The sequence below is a fragment of the Heteronotia binoei genome, chromosome 5 (assembly GCF_032191835.1).
Source record: "Heteronotia binoei isolate CCM8104 ecotype False Entrance Well chromosome 5, APGP_CSIRO_Hbin_v1, whole genome shotgun sequence".
NCBI classification, from domain to species: domain Eukaryota; kingdom Metazoa; phylum Chordata; class Lepidosauria; order Squamata; family Gekkonidae; genus Heteronotia; species Heteronotia binoei.
This window is the reverse complement of record NC_083227.1, coordinates 106,006,360-106,027,659: the sequence shown is the minus strand read 5'-3', so window position 1 is coordinate 106,027,659 and position 21,300 is coordinate 106,006,360. Positions and strand designations below refer to the sequence as shown.

Here is a 21,300-nt window from a genome sequence, read left to right as displayed (position 1 = left end):
AAAACTGCTGAAGAGTTGAATAATAAATATGATTGGTTCCAAATGCAACAAATAAAGAGCTTGGTGGAAAATGATATTAAAACTGAAGAAATAAGAGCAAACAGAAATGGGAAAAGTTCTGCTTGGAGATAAACTATATTTCAAAACTATATAAATTACTTTTAAAATGGTCTACGGAAGATGAAATAGTGAAATCTCAAATGATTAAGTGGGCAATTAATGTAAATAAAGAAATACAGATGGAAACTTGGGAATATTTGTGGAAGAATTCTATTAAGCTTTCGACATGTCACAGTATTAAAGAGAACTGTTTTAAAATGATGTATAGATGGTATATGACTCCTAAAAAGTTGGCAAAGATGAACAATAAGATGCCAGATGTTGGAAATGTAAAAACCTGAAGGTTATTTCTACCATATGTGGTGGACTTGTGAAAGAGCAAAAATGTATTGGCAGATGATTCAACAAGAAATTTCTAGGATGTTGGGATATGAATTTAAGAAAGTTGCAGAGACTTTTCTGTTGGGATTACAAATGGAAAAATTTCCAAAAGAAGATAGAACTATAATTTGGTACTTGCTTTCAGCTGCTCGGACATTGGATGCGCAGTTGTGGAAGCAAGAAAAAATACCAGAGAAATGGGATTGGATTGTAAAATTTATGATGTGGAGTGAAATGGACAAGTTAAGAACTTAAAGAGACTATGATTTAGAAGTTTTTAAGATGGAGTGGGAAAAGTTCAGAAGATATGTAGAAAAAGAGTGGAAAATAAAAGGACATTGGACAATTTTTGATAATGATTAAGTATTAGAAGGAAGAAGGATATTAATTTTTGTTTTTATTAGTTAAGGGTATCTATAAATGTTAGTATCTTAAGTAAATAACACTGCCGGGGGTCAAGAAACGGGGGGAGGGGTGGTTAGAAAGTAATATATGGGATAGATAAAAAGAAGTTATTAATAATGCAAGAAATAGATATTGTTACCATATGTTACTAAATAAAAATTGTTTTAAACAACAAAGTGAGCGGAGATGATGGTATCACATTTGAGCTGTTCAAAGTCCTAAAAGACGATTCTGTTAAAGTGATGCACACATTACGTCAGCAAATTTGGGAAATGCAGAAGTGGCCACAGGAGTGGAAAAGGTCAGTTTGTATTCCAATCCCAAAGAAGGGAAATGCCAAAGAATGTTCAAACTATCGCACCATTGCACTCATTACACATGCCAGCAAGGTCACGTTAAAGATCCTACAAGCTAGACTTCAGCAGTATGTAGATCGTGAACTACCAGAAGTTCAAGCTGGAGAGGTAGAGGAACTAGAGATCAAATTGCCAACATTTGCTGGATTATGGAGAAAGCACGCGAGTATAAAAAAACATCTATTTTCTGCTTCATCGACTATGCTAAAGTGTGATTGTGTGGATCACAACAAACTGTGGCAAGTGAGAGTTGGACCATAAGGAAGGCCGAGTGCAGAAGAATAGATGCTTTTGAGCTGTGGTGCTGGAGAAGAATCTTGAGAGTCCCTTGGACTGCAAGAAGATCAAATCAGTCAGCCCTAAGTGAAATCAACCCAGACTGTTCCTTTGAAGGTTAGATGCTGAAGCTGAAGCTCAGATACTTTGGCCACCAAATGAGAAGGGAGCTCTCACTGGAGAAGACCCTGATGCTGGGAAAGACAGAAGGCAAAAGAAGAAGGGGACAGCAAAAGATGAGATGGCTGGACAGCGTTACTGATGTAACAAACACGAATTTGAGCAGACTTCGGAGGATGGTGGAAGATAGGAGGGCCTGGCATAACTTTGTCCTTGGGGTTGCAAAGAGTTGGACTCAACTGAGCGACTGAACAACAATGTCGGAGAAGGGTACTATTCCCTAACCCCACAACCAATATTCCTCAGGATGGGACAAAGACAAGAAGGGGGCTAAGCATTCATTCATTCATTCATTCATTCATTCATTCATTCATTCATTCATTCATTCATTCATTCATTCATTCTCTCTCTCTCTCTCTTAGACAGTGCAGCATAGAGTCCATTTGCAGGCACCAGGAGCCCTGTGGTGCAGAGTAGTAAGCTGCAGTACTGCAGTCCAAGCTCTGCTCACGACCTGAGTTCGATTCCGGTGGAAGCTGGGTTCAGGTAGCCAGCTTGAGATTGACTCAGCCTTCCATCCTTCTAAGGTTGGTAAAATGAATACCCAGCTTGCTGGGGATAAAGTATAGATGACTTGGGGAGGCAATGGTAAACCACCCTGTAAAAAGTCTGCCATGAAAATGTCTTGATGCAACATCACCTAAGAGTTGGAAATGACTGGTGCTTGCACAGGGGACTACCTTTATCTTATGTCCAGCTCCCATTAAAAAGGTAATGTAACTTTTAGCTGTGAGGTTTGCTGGTTTGGGAGGTGCTGATAAAATCTCTGATCTGATTTAGATTCCAATTTGAGGATCGATCTTACATCAGAGGTGTCAGGAGAAACATTCTGCCTGTCAAGGTTGTATGGACAATTTCAGGTTTTTTCCTCTTTTTGGTCCTGTTGGTTTTTAACACTGTTGATCGGCCCCTTCCTGTTTAACCTGTTTATTAACGATCTGGGGAATCATGTAAACTGCCCAGAGGTGCATGCTCCTAAAATTGCCAAGAAACATATCCCCCTTCTCTTATATGCTGACGATGCAGTGCTGATTTCTAGGACCCCTGTTGGTCTTAAATGAGCTATGAAAATCTTAGCTCAATACTGCCATTCCAATTATATTAAAATCAATTACCAAAAGTCGGAAGTCTTAGTCTTTGCTAACAAACCCAGAACATATCATTGGCAAATCAACTCAGTAGACGTTGAACAAGTTCGCTGTTTCAAATATTTGGGAGTAGTTTTTCAATCTTCCGGCTCCAGAAAGGTGCATGTGGATCATGTCATAATGAATGCGACTAGAGGTGTGGGGGCAATGGAGAAATTTTTCTGGAACGCAGGGGGATGGAATGTAGCTGCGGCAGTTATGATCTTTAAGGCCAAATCTCTTGCCCAACTACTATATGGAGCCCCTTTGAGCATATCCCCACATAAGACACACTGACAAGCAGTAGAAAGAGTCCAATCTAAGTTTCTAAGGCATGGTCTTCAAGCCCCACCCAGTGCTTCAAACACTTTCATATGAGTGGAAACTGGCATGGTCACCTTACAGGCCCATTTATGGATTGCTGTCTTTCTATATTGGTACAAACTAATGACTAACTCTACTGGGCTAACAAGCCTGATAATGAAAGACTCCTTGACACCTTACTGGGTTAGAGAAACTGAGCTTAAATTAGTTTATTATGGGCTCTCTAAACAGTTTATGATGCAATTGGAAGGTAGTGCAGTTAAACCTTTCCTTAAACAAAGGATTCTAGATATTCAAAGACAACACAATTTGTCCCAGATTAAAGTAACCTGAATCGAATAGTTCTGATGCCATACTTGCAGAATTTAAATAAACCTGATTATAGAAGAGGCTTCACACTCATGAAAACGAATATGCTCCCTTCAGCGGTCACAGAAGATAAATACAAAAAGTGCCCCTATGAGGAAAGGTTATGTATCTGCAGAGATGGGAGGATAGAGATGAGAGAGCACATTCTCTTTGAATGTAAACTTTATCAGAACATTTGCTCGACTTATATTACTCCTATTTGTGACCAATTCCGGGGGAGAGATTTTAGTTTTTATTTACATAACATTTTAGTGGATAGGAACCAGGAAATTACTATGAAGGCTGCAATGTTTGCTATACAAGCCATAAGACTCCGTAAACAACTAATGGATAAAAACATTGAAATGGCTATGAAATATTTTAATTTATGTTTTATAACTAGAAATGGAAACTGAATTTTTTATCTATAATATTTTGTACTGTGCCCAAGTTCAATTGTAGGCATTGGGGTTTTTTTTAATGCCACTTGTTACCTGTTTTCTTTCTTTTTGGATGGGTCTCTGACCATATTAAACTAAACTTGACTTGAACACTGTTGAGCTTTCCAATGGTTTTAGTTCTTTTTGTCTGGTGGAATGCATAGATATACCATTAACAATACTGAATCAGATGTTTGGGACTTCTGTATGCCTGCTGGCCGCTTTGTAAGAGCCCTTACATTTTCTGACAACACTGGTGCAGGGAGTTGGTCTGTGGCCTGTCAAGGTCCTATATGCCAAGAGGCATGACCCAGTGAAAGAGCATCTGTTTTGCATGGAGGCTGGTCCTCAGTGTGACCCCAACATCTTTGGTAAGAAGGGATTAGGCAGTAGGTGATGTGAAAGATCTCTGCCTGGGGCCCTGGAAAGCCACCTGCTAGTTCAGAACAGCATTTGATTTGTTTATTTTTTTCTGTTTATTGCAGTTTTAAAATGTATTTTAATTTGTGTTTTTTAAATATTATATTTATTTGTTGTTCTGTTTATATTGTGAGATGCCCTGTGTTCTGGAAAGTAGAAACTCAGTTAATAAATATTTTAAATAGAGTAGACAGTACTGACCTTGATAGACCAATGGGCTTACTTTATAAGGGAGCTTCATATTTAAATATTTTAATGAATAAAGATGGTGCTTGAGAGAACTGTACATTACAGAGAATAGGATGCTGACTGGGATAATGAGACAAAAAAGTAAAATATGATTTTGTTAAATGGCATACGTGAGAGAAGCTGAAAAGAGGATAAACATGTAACAACTTTTTTTTCTGGAACCCTGAAGGAGTCCCTTCAAAAATTAATAAGACAAGTAGGCAGGGATATACATGCAAACGGAGAGAGAAGGCCCTGGAATCCTAGAAAGGAGGATAGGAAAGAGAGAATGAACAGGGGAAGGAAGAACCCTTGGGGGGCAAAGACTGGGTGCACCTCAGTCTAGGCTCCAGGTTAACATGTAACAACTTGATTGAATTCTGGATATCTTGGCCTTGAATCGACTACTTGATGATTGCATCATGATAGTGCACACATTTTTAGATGTTTTTTTCATGTTGGTTATAGTGATGTTCTTATCTATAACATACAGAACACAAAAGAAACACTAGGTATGTCCTACCTGAGACTAGGGTCCTTCAGACAAGTGACTTTTCTGTTGGTGGAAGCCTCTTAGGTTGGAGCAAAGCTTCAAACTTTGCTCAGTGGAGTGATGGGTTGCATGCTTCTTTATTACCTCTCTTTGACTTATAAACATGGTTACCAGTGCTCTGAAGAAATTAAATGCTTATTGGTCCTAGGTAGCTATTTTTAGGTTATGGGATCTGGAAAACTTTGATACAGAATGAGGTTAGACTACTACTTTATCACACCAAAGAATTTGTATTTTAGTAACTAAGTTTGCCTGATTCTTAATTTTTCTAACCTTTCTCCCCCTCTTACAGGGCTGCCTTAAATAGACCATGAGCAGGTAATGCACCAGAGGCACTATTGGGAATCATGTCGGACGAGTCAGTCTCAGGGAGTGATCCGGATGTGGACCCGGACTTGGAGCAGGAGGATATGGAAGAGGAGGAGGAGGAAGATGAGGATGAAGCAATGGAGGAGGACAATGATGGGGACGATGAGGAAGATCTACTTGATGAGAATGGTGAGTAATTGACCAGGGAGCCAAAGGACATTTTGCTTTGTGTAATTATTGCAAACATTAAATCTAGTGAATCCTTTGATTTTATGCAAGAGGCGGATGTGCTCAGTCTGGAATTTGTATGTGGAGCAGTACATTTGTACATTTTGGTCTGTAGGTGATATAATGAGCATCAGATTCTGAGTTAATGACTTGGGCTGCAGAGTTTAATCAGGTACAGACACACTAAGCCTGGTTTGTCAAACTCATTTGTTAGGAGGGCCAGATCTGACACAAATGGGACTTTGTGAGGCCAGGCCATGTGTGTCATAAAATGTAATGTGAGGTAGTGGAGATATAAACTTTATAAAGAACACAGGGAAACACAATTAAATATATTGTTTTTAACTTAAAATACAAACATGCTTAAACTCTTGCAGTGTTTTGTTTAAACTGGAAAGGTGGGGGAACAATGGGATTTGGCAATGCAATTTTTGAAATAAAATATGAAGAAAAAGCACAAGGATCAAAGCAGAAACTAAAAATGTAAAATGCTCTGAGCCTGGGAAAACAATTAAATGGCATAGCAAACTTCTTTCTGGGCAGAGGGAAATGAATGGAAAATCCATTCCACGTTTTCCTTGCAGTCAGCAAGATAACAAAGCAGAAAGAGCAGGTAACTTCTGTCATCCTCAGAGCTTCAAAGGGTGAGGACAGGAGGGGCAGCAGGAGGGAGAAAAGAGCCAAGCAGGCCTGATTAAAGCCCTGAGCAGGCCAGTTTTAGCCTGTGGGCGGGACATTTGACACTCCTACAATAAGCCATGTAAAGCCATTTATCTGTATACCTACCGTTATATCTAGAGGAATACTGTGGGGAAAAAATTGTGATTCTTGGTTGTCTAGACATATTGTGAGATTACCAGTTACTTTTCCCCTATAAGATTAATTGGTTTATCCTTTAGACAGTAGACATGAGTGACTGAGAGGGGCTAAAACCAGGTTGCATGTGTTTCATGTTAAAAATACCAAATTCAGTGCTAAGAAAGTATACTTTCTTTTAGTTTGTTTAATATTATCTTCCAAAATTTATTCTGGGTTTGCTATTCAGGGCTAGAGCATGGTCAATGGCTGGGGCTGATGGGAGTTGTAGGCAAATACATCTGGAGAGCTACCGTTTGCCACCCCTGTACTAGAGCATTTCCCCCCCTCCCCAATATTGAATACACTTTATGGCATTTTTCTGCACACATAAGGGCTGGAAGCTTGGTGTCTGTTTTAATGAAAACTGAGATTTTTAGGAAGCTGCATTAGAACATTAGAACACAAGAAGACTCCTTCAGGATTGAGACAAAGGTCTATATAGGCAAGCATTCTATTTCCATTTGTGACCAACTAGATGTCTGTCAGAAACTGACAAACAGGAAATGAAAGGGATGGCATGCCTCTTTTATTTATTGTTTATTTTAGAATGTATGTCCTCCATTTCACAACCCTTACAGGATTTCAGTGTGGCTTATGAATTCCACAACTTGGTATGCAGAAGTCTTTGGTTCCTTTTAACTACCATGGTTTGTAGCTGGATAGTTTGTCTAATATGAACCTATCTAATCTCGTGTAATAGCCACCTAGGCTGTTGACTTGTTAGATCAGACAGCTGTGTGCTCAGTACCAGATTTTATATTCTTATGCAATCCTGACATGTAAACATAGCCCATATTAGAGAAAAATAAAAAGTGTCTCCCATTTTCACCTATGGTTCAAACTTTCTGATGCATCTCCAAGTCTTCCTGTCTCTAACATGTGGCTTAATGCATGGTCCTTTGGTGGTTTCCACAGAATGCTTCTGTGTTACGTGGGAGGAAGCAGAAGGGAAGATGTCTTGTTGGAACATTACTGCTATAAAGGAAAGGGAACCTACATTGGAACATTCAAGTTTGCTGGCCCCCCTGGACAGGCCATTAAATGTCCTTGCTGTTCTGAGGTGCCATGCTCTTATTATTCAGCAGTTTCTCAACCACTGTATTTGAACCACAGTGAACTTAACTTGCTGCATCAGCTTGCAAGGAATCTCATTCCAGCAATCAGTGCCCTCTCCTATCGCAAAAGGGGTCTGTCTATAACACAGATACTCATTGTCACATTGTCACACATTGTGCATTGTCACAAATGTGCTGCTCCCCTGGGTCAACCACTGGAGGCAAAGAGCCCAGTTTCCTCCTGATGAGTTTGTCTGTTGGTTCGGTAGCATGCTACAACATATATTGGAGCCAGAATAAATGCAAATAGAGATTCTCTTGTTATATTTCAATACTTAAACTTTGGATGGCAGTTGCTGTTTGTTTTTGTTTTGTTTTTTTAGTTTTGGGTTGTGATGATGGATTATTTTGAAATATAGTGTTTTTGCTGAGCATGGTGAAGGCTTGGAATGGGAAAGGTAACCTAAAGCAGTCTATGGCAGATAAATTCAGGTACTATGCTTCAGGGTTAAGCATTTATTAATTGATTTGTTAGTTTAAAATACATTATTAAAAAACACACACACCACCAAACCACAACCCGGCTATCCTGCCTTCTTCGCCATAGATATTTTTAAAATAGCAACTTCCCTTCTTACTATTTTGTGGGGGCAGGGGGTTCCCTCTAGGGCTATGTCACAATTGTACTGACAGTACTAGGTTTATGAGCTAGATTGTAGGTCATTCACAAATTCTCTTTTAACTCCGAAAGAAATATTCCTTTGTGTGTTGCCACCTGTGCTTTGTGAATGCAATGTAGGATGTCAGAAGGAATATATGTTTGAAGCTAATTGATTTTTAAAAATCTTTGTGTGAAATAATTGAATGGAATGAAAAACTGATTACTATAGTTTCTCACTTAATCTAACAAAAATTGGGTATATAGAAATATTATGTTAAATAGCTCCTTTACTGCCAGGAATGCTATCTAACCAACTTCAGGGGTCTATCTGGAGAGGAATGTTTTATGTATCTGGAAGTTTCATCTATTGTGTGAATACTTAGTCTAACAAACAGTGGATGGTAAGCTAGCAATAGAGCACCTGGAAACATGCATTTTTTCACAGAGCTACCATGATGTGTGTTGAACTGAGCAGCTTACTTCTTAGCTGAACAAATAGAAGAGCAAACAGAACACAGTGGCTGAGCTGAGTCCCTACCTTTTACTGAGATTGTCATGCGTCCGGTATTTTAGCAAAAGAACATAAGTACCATCATGGGTATAACATGGGTTGGTCTAGTAACCTGTTACCTTAAACAATAGCTAGTTTGAGATGTTCACAATGAAGTAACCTGTTGCCTTAAACAATAGCTAGTTTGAGATGTTCACAATGAAGATATGTGGGCTGGAGCAATCTAATCTGATAATTTTTAAGAAAATGAATTGCGTATTTGAATGAAAAGAAACAATGGCATTGATGTTGCAGTTAAATTTTTTTTTTTAATTCAGGGAGTGTTTGCTATTTAAGGAGAGAAAGTTCTTTTCCTGATTGCACAAATGTGCTGCTAGTGAACCAAGATAGAACTGGAACAGTTCCTGGTAAATTAAAGACAAGGTTTTTCAGTACTGGGCAGTGATTGTTACTTATGATATTTTCCTTTTCCCTTATATTTCAGACCTGGACTTGTTACTCAGCTTGGTATGCACGTTAAATCTGTTTTACTTAGAGCATCCTCTTTGCATAATGGGTCCAACCAGGGTCGAAAGGATAGTTAATTAATTCAGCATCGAACGGTCTAGTGCAGAGGTGTGGAACTCATTTGTTATGACAGCCAGATCTGACATAAATGTTGCTTTGTCAGTCTGGGCCATGTGTGCCATAAAATGTAATGGCAGGTACTGGGGATATAAAGTCGGGCAACTGTTTGGGGAAGGCGCCTTCCTCAAACATCAGTTCTCAAGCTCCAGATTGGACCAAGTTCAGCTTGAATTTTGGGTCATGACATGGTTTATGCCCATCCCTAAGCAGCACCCCTTTTCCCCTTCACTCCTCCACTCACTTCCAAGACTGGGACATCTTTCCTCTCAGAGTGGCGCACACAGGACAGCCCAGTTGCCTTCAAGAACACTCACCAGCGCTCCTCCTCTCTCCCTTGCCAGTCCTGTCCCTTTGTCTGTTTCTTTGCCTTCACTGCCATTCCACCCCCCACCCCCCCGCACACTATTTTACATCAGCCTCATAGTCCCATCCCCTAGCAACTTACTTTCTATTTCTTGACAGTTTCGACCACACACACATCATAAGAACATAAGAGAAGCCATGTTGGATCAGGCCAATGGCCCATCCAGTCCAACACTGTGTCACACAGTGGTTAAAAAAAATTATATACACACACACACTGTGGCTAATAGCCACTGATGGACCTCTGCTCCACTTTTTTATCTAACCCCCTCTTGAAGCTGGCTATGCTTGTAGCTGCCACCACCTCCTGTGGCAGTGAATTCCACATATTAATCACCCTTTGGGTGAAGAAGTACTTCCTTTTATCTGCTTTAACCTGACTGCTCAGCAATTTCATTGAATGCCCATGAGTTCTTGTATTGTGAGAAAGGGGAAAAAGTACTTCTTACTCTACTTTCTCCATCCCATGCATTAACTTGTAAACCTCTATCATGTCACCCCACAGTCGACGTTTCTCCAAGCTAAAGAGCCCCAAGCATTTTAACCTTTCTTCATAGGGAAAGTGTTCCAACCCTTTAATCATTCTAGTTGCCCTTTTCTGCACTTTTTTCCAATGCTATAATATCCTTTTTTGAGGTGCGGTGACCAGAATTGCACACAGTATTCCAAATGAGACCGCACCATCGATTTATACAGAGGCATTATGATACTGGCTGATTTGTTTTCAATTCCCTTCCTAATAATTCCCAGCATGGCGTTGGCCTTTTTTATTGCAATTGCACACTGTCTTGACATTTTCAATGAGTTATCTACCACGACCCCAAGATCTCTCTCTTGGTCAGTCTGTGCCAGTTCACACCCCATCAACTTGTATTTGTAGCTGGGATTCTTGGCCCCAATGTACATTACTTTGCACTTGGCCACATTGAACCTCATTTGCCACGTTGATGCCCACTCACCCAGCCTCAACAGATCCCTTTGGAGTGCCTCACAATCCTCTCTGGTTCTCATCACTCTGAACAATTTAGTGTCATCTGCAAACTTGGCCACTTCACTGCTTACTCCCAACTCCAAATCATTTATGAACAAGTTAAAGAGCATGGGACCCAGTACTGAGCCCTGCGGCACCCCACTGTTTACCGTCTGCGAAGACTGCCCATTTATACTCACTCTCTGCTTCCTATTAATTAGCCAGTTTTTGATCCACAAGATGATCTGTCCTTTTACTCCATGACTCTAGAGTTTTCTAAGGAGCCTTTGATGAGGAACTTTATCAGAAGCTTTCTGGAAGTCAAGGTAAATTACATCTATTGGGTCTCCTTTGTCCACATGTTTGTTCACCCCCTCAAAGAACTGTAACAGGTTAGTGAGGCAAGATCTTCCCTTACAGAACCCATGCTGAATCTTCCTCAATAACCCATGTTCATCAATGTACCTACTCATTCTGTCCTTGATAATGGTTTCTACCAACTTTCTCGGTATTGAAGTCAGACTGACTGGCTTGTAATTTCCCGGATCTCCTCTGGAACCCTTTTTAAAGATGGGGGTGACATTTAATAATAATAATAATAATAATAATAATAATAATAATAATAATAATAATAATAATAATAATAATAAATTTTATTTCTACCCCGCCCTCCCCGCAAAGCGGCTCAGGGCGGCTAACAGTAAGTAATATATTAACATAAATAGTAAAACATTAGATTAACAATTAAAATTACACATAAAAACCCGTTAATTCAATTAAAATACTTAATTTACATTACATTATATATATATCTGGCAGTAATAGCTGTTCTGGCGCTGATTCTGCCAGTTTAAATGGTGTTAAAGATGGCGGTTCTTCGTTCATTGCAACTCAGCAGTCCGTATCATTATAGGCGCGTCTAAAAAGGGCAGTCTTGCAGGCCCTGCGGAACTGGTCGAGGTTCCGCAGGGCCCGCACCTCCTCCGGGAGCTGCTTCCACAGTGCAGGTGCCGCAACTGAAAAGGCTCGCACCCTGGTGCTTTGGAGCCTGGCCTCTCTCGGCCCAGGGATGGTCATTTTGTTTTTACTTGCTGACCTCAGTGCCCTCTGGGGTTCATACGGGGAGAGACGGTCCCTTAGGTAGGCAGGTCCTCGGCCATATAGGGCTTTAAAGGTAATAACCAACACTTTGTACTGGACTCGGTAGATAACTGGCAGCCAGTGCAGTCCGCGCAGCCCCGGCTGTATGTGCTCCCATTTCGGGAGCCCCAGTAACAGCCTGGCCGCCGCATTCTGCACTAGCTGCAGCTTCCGAGTCCGGCACAGAGGTAGCCCCAAGTAGAGGGCATTACAGTAGTCCAATCTTGAGGAGACCGTTGCATGGATCACTGTTGCGAGGTCGCGGCGTTCCAGGAAGGGGGCCAACTGCCTTGCCCGCTTCAGATGAAAGAATGCTGACTTGGCAGTGGCTGCTATCTGGGCCTCCATTGATAATGAAGGCTCCAGTAAAACACCCAAACTCTTTACCTGGCGCACTGGTTCCAATGGTGCGCCGTCGAAGGTTGGGAGAGCTATTTCCCCTCCCTGGGCGCCGCGACCCACGCAAAGGACCTCTGTCTTCGCTGGGTTCAACTTCAACCCACTCAATCTAAGCCACGCCGCTACAGCCTGCAAGGCCCGATCCAGGTTCCCTGGGGCGGAGCCAGGCCGGCCGTCCATTAGTAGATAGAGCTGGGTGTCATCTGCATATTGATGGCAACCCAGCCCAAACCTCCGGACAATCTGGGCAAGGGGGCGCATATAAATGTTAAACAGCATTGGGGAGAGAACTGCTCCCTGAGGCACCCCACAATCAAGTGTGTGCCTCTGGGATCGCTCGCCCCCAATGGCCACCCTTTGTCCCCGATCAGAGAGGAAGGAGGAAAGCCACTGTAAGGCCATTTGCTACCTTCCAGTCCTCAGGAACGGAGGCAGATTTCAATGAAAGATTACATATTTTTGTCAGAAGATCCACAAGTTCAACTTTGAGTTCTTTTAGAACTCTTGGATGTATGCCATCCGGACCTGGTGACTTAGTTTTTAATTCGTCTATCAGTTGTAGGACCTCCTCTCTTGTCACCTCAATCTGACTCAGGTCTTTCAACACCCCTTCCAAAATTAGTGGTTCACATCACCATGTGCACCCACTCCCCACCCCTCAAGCAGCCTCTTGCCTTCCCTTCCTCAAGCCAGTTGCTTGCTGGCTAGGTAAGAGCCCTGGACAGGCCAGTTCCAGCTGCCAGGCTTTGTGTTTGACACCCATGGTCTAGTATATACCTATGTCCTAGTCTGGAGCAAGATTCCAAATAAACAAAACAAATTTTTTTTGAATAGGGGAAATCTTTGTCTCCCAACTAGACACAGAGCAGAAAATAGAATGGCCAGAATAGTAAAACAAAGCAGTATGTTAACAAAAGTTTGTATGTAATGGATAGTTAAAACCTTTGCATGCCTACTGGGGGAAGAGACTGGCTAGCAGTAAGGTAAATGGGTGCTCAATAAAGGGAGAAAGTAAAACGTCTGTTGCCTGGATCTGAGAAGAAAAAAAAATCCAAGGAGTCCAGTCCAGGCAGTGTGATGAAGAATGGATCCAGGGGAGAGGTCCTCTGCAGAACCAACAACAAGAGAGGATGCTGCCATGTCTACCTATAATACTAAACTGGAGATTCCCCCCCCCCCCCAGACAGTATTAGCATCCATGAAGCCAGGAGTTCTTACATGAATGTGGAGGGTCCTGGGGGTGAACTCACAAGGTATCAGACTTTAACTAAGGCCCGCTATTGTTGATCTATTACTGTCACTAATACTTCAATCAAAGTAGACAACCATGCTGGTCTAAAGTAGTAGAACAAAATAGGAGTCGATTGCACCTTTTAAGACCAACTTAGTTTTATTCAGAACGTAAGCTTTTGTTCTGAAAAAAAACTAAGTTGGTCTTAAAGGTGCAGTCGACTCCTATTTTGTTCTACTAATACTCCAAGCTTTCGTACTTCAAGGAGAAGCAAGGAGTGTTGTTCTATATCTTACACTGCCAAGAAGATATGTCCTTTTTTTCTCTAATGAGAGTTGGCTGAATTAAGTGGCAAATCCTGTTCCATGCTGTTCTTGAATGTTATCATTACTAGCAATTTATAATTCCATTTTAAATGAAGTCATAGAGAACGCTGTGCCCTTCAGAATTATCCTTTTTTCTTCCTAGCCAAGATAATTCACTATTAGTGACTCTTTGGAAAACATGGCAATATAAGAAGATTCCTCTCACAGCACAGAAGCACATCAGACTTGATTGCTGCTTAGAGTGCACCCAAGTCTACATTGTAAGATCTTTGAAGCACTGTGTTGCATTTTTAGAGCTTAATTGGAATACAGAAAATGCCAGAATAAAACTCAAGTCTTTTTCTAGTCTAACTCTGAAAAAGGAATCTTAATTTGTATATGGATATACAAGGTTGGCCCAAAAGCATGTGGCACCCCAGGCAGACTTACTGCCCACGTGCCCCCAGGCCAACCCCCTCCCGTTTTTTCTGCGGAGCTGCAACATGGTGCCATGCTTCACTCCGCCACACCACCCACCCCCGGTGTGCTCAGACGCCAGCTTCGTTCTTACCGGCTTCAGCCAGCATCACAATAGACCCTTCTGTTAATATAAAGCAGGAAAAGGCTTTGCTCTCACCCCTTCCTTCTGGATCAGGAAAGGAGGGGGGGAGCAAAGCCTCTTCCTGCTTTATATTAACAGAAAGGTCTATTGCAATGCTGGAAAGGTGGCCTGGTCACCACCTAACTGCCCCTGGGCAATTAGGCATTTGTCTTGGGTACCGGGGAGGGGGGAGCCCAATTTGGCCCCTCCTGGCCCAGCACCCTAGGCAAATGCCTAATTTGCCTAGTGGATGAGCTTGCCCTGTGGATATATAACAAAACAGAATATTTGTTGTATGCTTTTTTCCTTTTTTAAAGAAGAGCTTCTTCAGTTTGTGAAATGTAGCCTAAATATTAATATTAATATAGTTTTGCATAATGTAAGAGGGTTGCTGTTGAGAAGTGGGTAGTATTCTTCAATAAAATGATCAATGCCAGAAATTATTTCACCATCTTAATTCTTGCATGTTGATACAGTGTGAGAAGGCCAGAATCAGGCCCAGTAAAAATATCAGCAACCTTAATTTTCCTTCCAGAAGCATACAGATAAACATTTCAGTGTGTAATCCTACTATAGCTTAGTACTATTTGCCTTTGTTCTTGTGAACATAGTAAGTAGTGTCATATTAAACAGTGTTTCCAGCATTTGAATTCTGTATAGTTGTGTTAAAGTAACTCAGACTATAAATCAGTCCTGTATGATGAGGTAAAGTGGATGTGGGAGGATCCACTTGCCTGGGGCTGACTGCTGATCCCACACTCTTTGCATTTGTAAGGCTGCACCTCGCCAGGCTCTTGGCCTGTGGCTCTTAACTTAGGGGCTCTGAAAGAAAAGCCCATTAAGAACCAGGAAGCCATGGCCCTAGTCTCCTTGTGTTCCCTATAAGGTAAGTAGACTTTCCACAAGGAGAGCCACATAAACACAAAGGGTATTAAAAGGAGAATTGTATATATTTATTTAAAAAACAATTAAAAATTTTAAAAGCAGTTGTGGAGGCAGAATGCCAGCAGGGGGTTGGAGGCAGTGTTCCCTATAAGCTGAGTTAGTGTAAGTTAGCTCACAGTTTCTTAGCCTCCAGCTCACACATTTTTGTCTTAGCTCAGGAAAAATGGCTCCAGAGCAAAAGAATTTGTGCAGTAGCTCACAACTTTAATGTCAGTAGCTCATAAAGTGGAATTTTTGCTCACAAGACTCCACAGAGGGAGTATTGGTTTGGTGCTATCCAGTGTTTTGCACTGATTGTCATATGTACGATTATCTGCCCACTGGATAGAAGTCTTGGATATGTGTGCACTGCAAGGAGCTCCTGGTTCTCAGGGAACGAGTTTGCACCCTTGAGGCTGAGGTGGCTGACCTGGAGAAGCAGAGACAAGCTAATGGAGAAGATTCTCTGGGAGTTGTTACATGTGACCCACTCTGAAAATGGCAGCCCCATTGCTGTCAGAGAGCATGAGAAGCAACAGGGTACTGTGCTGAGGATAAGGGGAATGTGCCCTCAGAAGGGATCTCTTCTTCAGTTGGTGGACAGGTATCCTTTTGCACCAAGGAACTATTCCTCGGCAGGGAGGGAGTGGGACTCTTGGTAGTTGGTGATTTGATCCTTAGGCAGTTAGATAGCTGGGTGGCAAACCTTCATACTGACTATATGATGACTTGTCTGTCTAGTGTGAAGGCAGCAGACATTACACATATTCTAGATAGGCTGGTAGACAGTGCTGGGGAGGGGCCAGTGGTCATGGTATATGTTGGCACCAATGATGTGGGGAAATACAGTTGTGAGGTCTTGGAGAAAAAGTTTAGGCTGCTAGAGCCTAAATTCAAGGCCAGGACCTCCAAGGTAGCCTTCTCTGCTGCCTGTTCCATGTGCAGGGCTAGAGAGACAGGCACAAATTAGGAGCCTCAATGCATGGATGAGATGATGCTGTAGAGAGGAAGGGTTCAAGTTCATTAGGCACTGGGATGCTTTTTGGAACAAGCAGGAGCTGTACAAAAGAGACGATCTCTACTTGTCCCAAGAAGGAACCAGGCTGCTGGCACTTAAAATAAAAAAGGTGGCAGAGCAGTTTTTAAACTAAATCTTGGGGGAAAGCTGATAGGAGATGAACTGTCTTCAGTTCTGGGTGGCTCATCTCAAAGTGATGAAGGGTTAGCTGTTACTTTTCTACAGGGCAATGGATTAGAGCTGTCCACTGAGATGGTGACAAACAATATGGACTGCCTGGCAAGGTCTCAAGTAAAGCAGGAGGAAGGTTTCAGGACTAATGTGCCTAGGAAATTATAGATGTTTATATACAAAAATAGAAGTGTCTGAAGTAAAATCAGGGAGTTGGAATGCTTGGTTTTGGGGGGAAATATAGACATTGTGGGCATTTCAGAAACTTGGTGGGTTGAGGAGAATCAGTGGGACATGGTGAATCCTGGATATAAATTATATTGGAAGGATAAGGAGGAAAGGGTTGGAGGTGAGGTGGCTCTGTATGTCAGAGGGTATACAGCTCAGTAAAACTGAGAAGGTAAGAGAATTAGATTTGCTTCTGGAAATGTTTTGGGACAAAATAGTATGCCCAAAAGGAAGCTAGCTCTGGAAGTTTATCACCCTTCAGATCAAAAGATAAGGGATGATTAAAACATAAAGGAGTACTGGGTCTGATGCTTTTTAACTTGTTAATTAATAATTTATAGTTGGGAGTAAGTAGCAAAGTGGTTAAGCTTGCGGATGACATTGAATTGTTCAGGGTGGTGAGAACCAGGTAGGATTGTGAGGCACTCAAAAGGGATCTGTTGAGGCTGAGTGAGTGGGTGTCAGCGTGGCAAATGAGGTTCAGTGTGGCCAAGTGCAAAGTAATGCACATTGAGGCTAAAAATCCTAACCATAAATAAATGGGGTCTGAACTGGCAGAGACTGACCAAATGAGAGATTTTGGAATCGTAGTAGATAACTCATTGAAAATGTCAAGACAGGATGAATAACCATGGAATTCACTGTCACAAGAGGTGTTGGCAGCTACACTCATAGATAGCTTCAAGAGGGGATTGGATAAACATACGGAGCAGAGGTGCATCAGTGGCTATTAGCCACAGGATATAGATGGAACTCTCTGTCTGGTGCAGTGATATTCTGTATTCTTGATGCTTGGGGAAGCAACAGTGGGAGGGTTTCTAGTGTCCTAGCCCCACTAGTGGACCTCCTGATGGCACCTGGGTTTTTTGACCACTGTGTGATAGTGTGTTGGACTGAATGGGCCATTGGCCTGATCCAACATGGCTTCTCTTATGTTCTTAAGCTGAAACTGAATCCAGACATGATTGAGGTGATGCTGGTTAGCAGAGTTGATGTTTTTGAGGAGATTGACCCTCCTATTTTAAATGGTCTAAAATTATAATTATCTGAGCATGTGAAGAGTTTGGAGTGCTCCTAGGTGCTTATTTTTGAAAAACAATAAAGAGCCTAGATGAAAATGATAAAATCTTATAATACTGATACCAAAACAGTTAATTTGGCTGCCAATCTGCTTAAGGGTTTGATTCAAGATGTTGGTTGTTATCTTTAGATAACTTCATATATCCAGAGGACCTTCTTTCCTGATATAAACTCATGTGCCTGCTCAGGGTTTCACCAGTTTCTTTTTAACTATTCCCTCATCTTGTATAGTCTGGCGGGGTTTAATCAGAAGCCGGCATTTCTTTTTGGCTTCCGTCTTGTGAAATAGTGTGCTCAGTGATGTGTGTCAGATTCTGGCCTTCTGGAAGGCATGCCTGGTTCCAGAGGGCCTTTTCTTGAAAGTGAGTAATTTTCAATATCTAGATTGTTGGATCAATAAATGGTTGGATTTTTTCCTATTGCTTTTTAAAGCTCTGGATACCTATTGCTGAATTATGATTGTGGGTTGTTCAATTAAATGTTTGTCAGGTAATATGAATTGTTTTAATAAACTATATGCATAATTCTTCTGTTTCAATTTTTCCATTAACTGCCCTGAACCTTTTGGGACAATGGGTATTATATGCATTTTTAAAAAATAAAAAGCAAAAAAGTTTGAGAAGAGAACATGAAAGTAAATAAGGTAGTTCCTAAATCTGTTGTAAGCCTCCTTGAGAACTAAGTTTGGCTGAGAGTGTGTGACATAAATGCTGAAAACAAAGAAGTACAGTAATGGAGAACCTGGAGGGAATCTGTAAATCTCACAGTAGGCTCATAGCTCTTTCGGTTTGGTTGTTCTGTTCTGGCGTAATGATGATTTTTTTAAAGCCTTTTAATGGATTTTAAGAACACTTTGCACTTGGACTGTGTGTTTCTCTTTGACTCTGTCTGATATGGAAGAGCTTGTGAACTTGTTTCCCTCACTCTGTTTAACTTTATTGTGGCAGGGAGTATGTGGCGTGGAAGCATCAGAGATCTCAGCTAAATCTGAGGGAAGTCAGGAGAGTAATTTGAAATAAAGACCATGTTATGGGAAGAACCCGTTCTTGTTAATTCTAGAATTTTAACTAACTCTCTGAACTGTTACCTAAGAGATCATCATTGGAGTGGGGCGTGACTTGAATGCTGATGTGGGAAGTGAGGACAAGAACGTTCATTCTTCTCCCTCCCCCAGGGTTTCACAGACGAATGACATTTTGGGCAAGGTTCCTTTTTAAAAATGTAAGCAATGCTTTATTTCATATTTTCATTGAACAGGAAGGTATCATACATCACGATGATCATGTTTCTCCTGATTTGCCCCATCCTGTGCTTTCTGCGATAAATTTCTTTTTTGGAAAAAGTGGCACAGCTTCTGGCAGAGTCAAAACATTACATAACCTAGAGAAATGACTTGCATTACATTTTTAAAAGGAGTCAGTGAAGCCAAGTCCCCTTCTTTCAGATCAGCTGACTGGGTCTTGTTTTCTTGTTCTTCTGTTAATAGCAGTAAAACTGACTGCTTGCTTTTTTTCACTGTAGTTGCCCCAGAGGATGGGATATCAAGTAAAACTGCTGTTTGGAGTACTCTGAACCACTGTTCTATTTGGAGGGGGGGCGGGGGGACACTCCACAAGCAAATTTGGGTCATCCTGTCCTCAAACTTCTTGGTCATATCAACTACAGAATTTTTGAATTAAGAAGCAACACTAGTTCTCATGGACTTGAGAAATAATATCTTCCTGTCCTATTTATTTCCAGGTTTTACTACTTTTTGCTAAGAGCAGCTGAAGTAAACTTTTTCCAATTTCAAACTTTTGTTCCCTTTTTCTTCCTTGCATTCTCATTCTTGCAAAGATTATTTGCAGGTCAGGAAACTAAAGAAGGTGTCCATCCCTAAACAAACCTGGTCTTTAGTAAAAATATTTCAATTCTAAAAAATAAACATAATATCATAGCTTTTATATGATATTATGCTTATTTTACAAATTTGTGGCATAGTTATAACTCAGTCAAGAAGAATGTGGTATTTATCATTCTAAGACAATTTGCTTTCCTCAGTATTATTTGAAACCTCTTTTTGAAAGCTGAAGGTTGAAATTTGAAACTATATATACTTGCAAATTTGTAATAATTGCACTGTGGCTTGAAGGCATGGAATCAATAAATCTTGTCCTTTCCGTGTAGTCTTTCTGCTTCAAACCTATTATGTACTATGCAATTTATTATTCTTGGGTTGTTCATGAATACTGCTTTTAAACATCAAATATACTTACAGGCTGAAGCATTCCGTTTGGGGAAGAAAATACAAAATGGAGTTTGGGGGGTGCCAGTCATGTTTTATGTGTCCAGTAGGCTTTTGGATTAAGCCCATTAAAACAACATTTATATTTGTGATGTAAAGGCATGGAACACTTCTGAAAAACGATTGTAGGGAATATTTTCCTCTCCTGAAGACTCCCCCCCCCTCCGCTTATGAAATGTTATCTCTTAAAATGAGAGAACCTTAAAACAAGGTTTTAAGATACTGTTTTGGTTGTCATTTGATACCTTAACACATGGGTGGCCAATGTAAGAGCCACATAGAATAAATGTCAGATGTTTGAGAGGCGCAAGACATGAACAAAAATTACACACATCTTTATTAAAATTCTTAATACTTCCTTTGCACAGAAAGTTAAAATACATATGTATACATTTTACAACATGACCATGCTAGGAGACTTTTTTTAAAAAACAAAAGCTGGGAATAATATTTCCCAAAAGACTAGCATAGGGAAAGGTTAGGGAATTATTTTTTGGCACTAGTGGGAGAAGGAAACACACATGCACCATATAAATCACTGACCACTGTTTGTATCATTATGCATCTCTCTTTGCCTTGACACCAAGGTTAGTAAATATAGTTCCTACAAGTGCTTTGAAATTAAGGGGAAACCCTGTGTTGCCCTGTTTAATTCTGTCCCTCCTTCCAGTGGCTCTCTCGGCTTTTGCACTCTCTTTACCCACTCTAGGTCTCTGGGAAACCTGTGAGGTGGAAAAAAGCTTGCAATCCTACCTTCGCCTCCCCTTCCCTGCTTCACATATGGTGGAAATAGTCATCTACCTATGGGTCAGTGCTCAGAGGATGAGATCCCAATGCAAAGCATGCTTACTTGAGAGTAAACCTGCATTAAATTCCTCTTTGACCTTTGAGAGCAGCACAACATGTGTAAAAGACCTGCATGTGACTCCTGAGCCACAGTTTGACCACCCCCGCCTTAACATTTTGGTATCCCCTCCACTGGATTTTAGTCACTTTTACATAGCTTGGGATGTAGTTATCTAGCTGCATGTGGGCATGATCCAGCAAAAACTATTTATTAATTTCTGTGCTGCCTCTTCAGGGAAACTGCCTAAGGCAACTTACAAAATAAACCATAATAGAAACATTAAACACCATGAAAGTTGCTAATTAAAACCCAGAATTAAAAGTCCTGCCAGAGTATAAAAGTATAAAAGACTGAACAGCTTAAAATAAATTTTACAGTTTTCAGGTTAAAAG

The 21,300-nt window shown here is 41.0% G+C and overlaps 1 protein-coding gene across 4 annotated transcripts in view; it reads left to right on the top strand.

Annotated features, from left to right (window-relative positions):
* Nucleotides 1-21,300, top strand: part of RAD54L2 (RAD54 like 2) — a 105,950-nt gene that overhangs the window by 36,123 nt on the left and 48,527 nt on the right. For all 4 annotated transcript variants that reach the window (XR_009555450.1, XM_060239991.1, XM_060239992.1 and 1 more), the window contains exon 2: nt 5,391-5,596. Coding sequence is in view for 3 of the 4 variants with exons in the window: in XM_060239991.1 (XP_060095974.1) it covers nt 5,446-5,596 (151 nt within the window). In the remaining variant the exon portion in view is untranslated. The remainder of the gene's footprint in view (nt 1-5,390; nt 5,597-21,300) is intronic.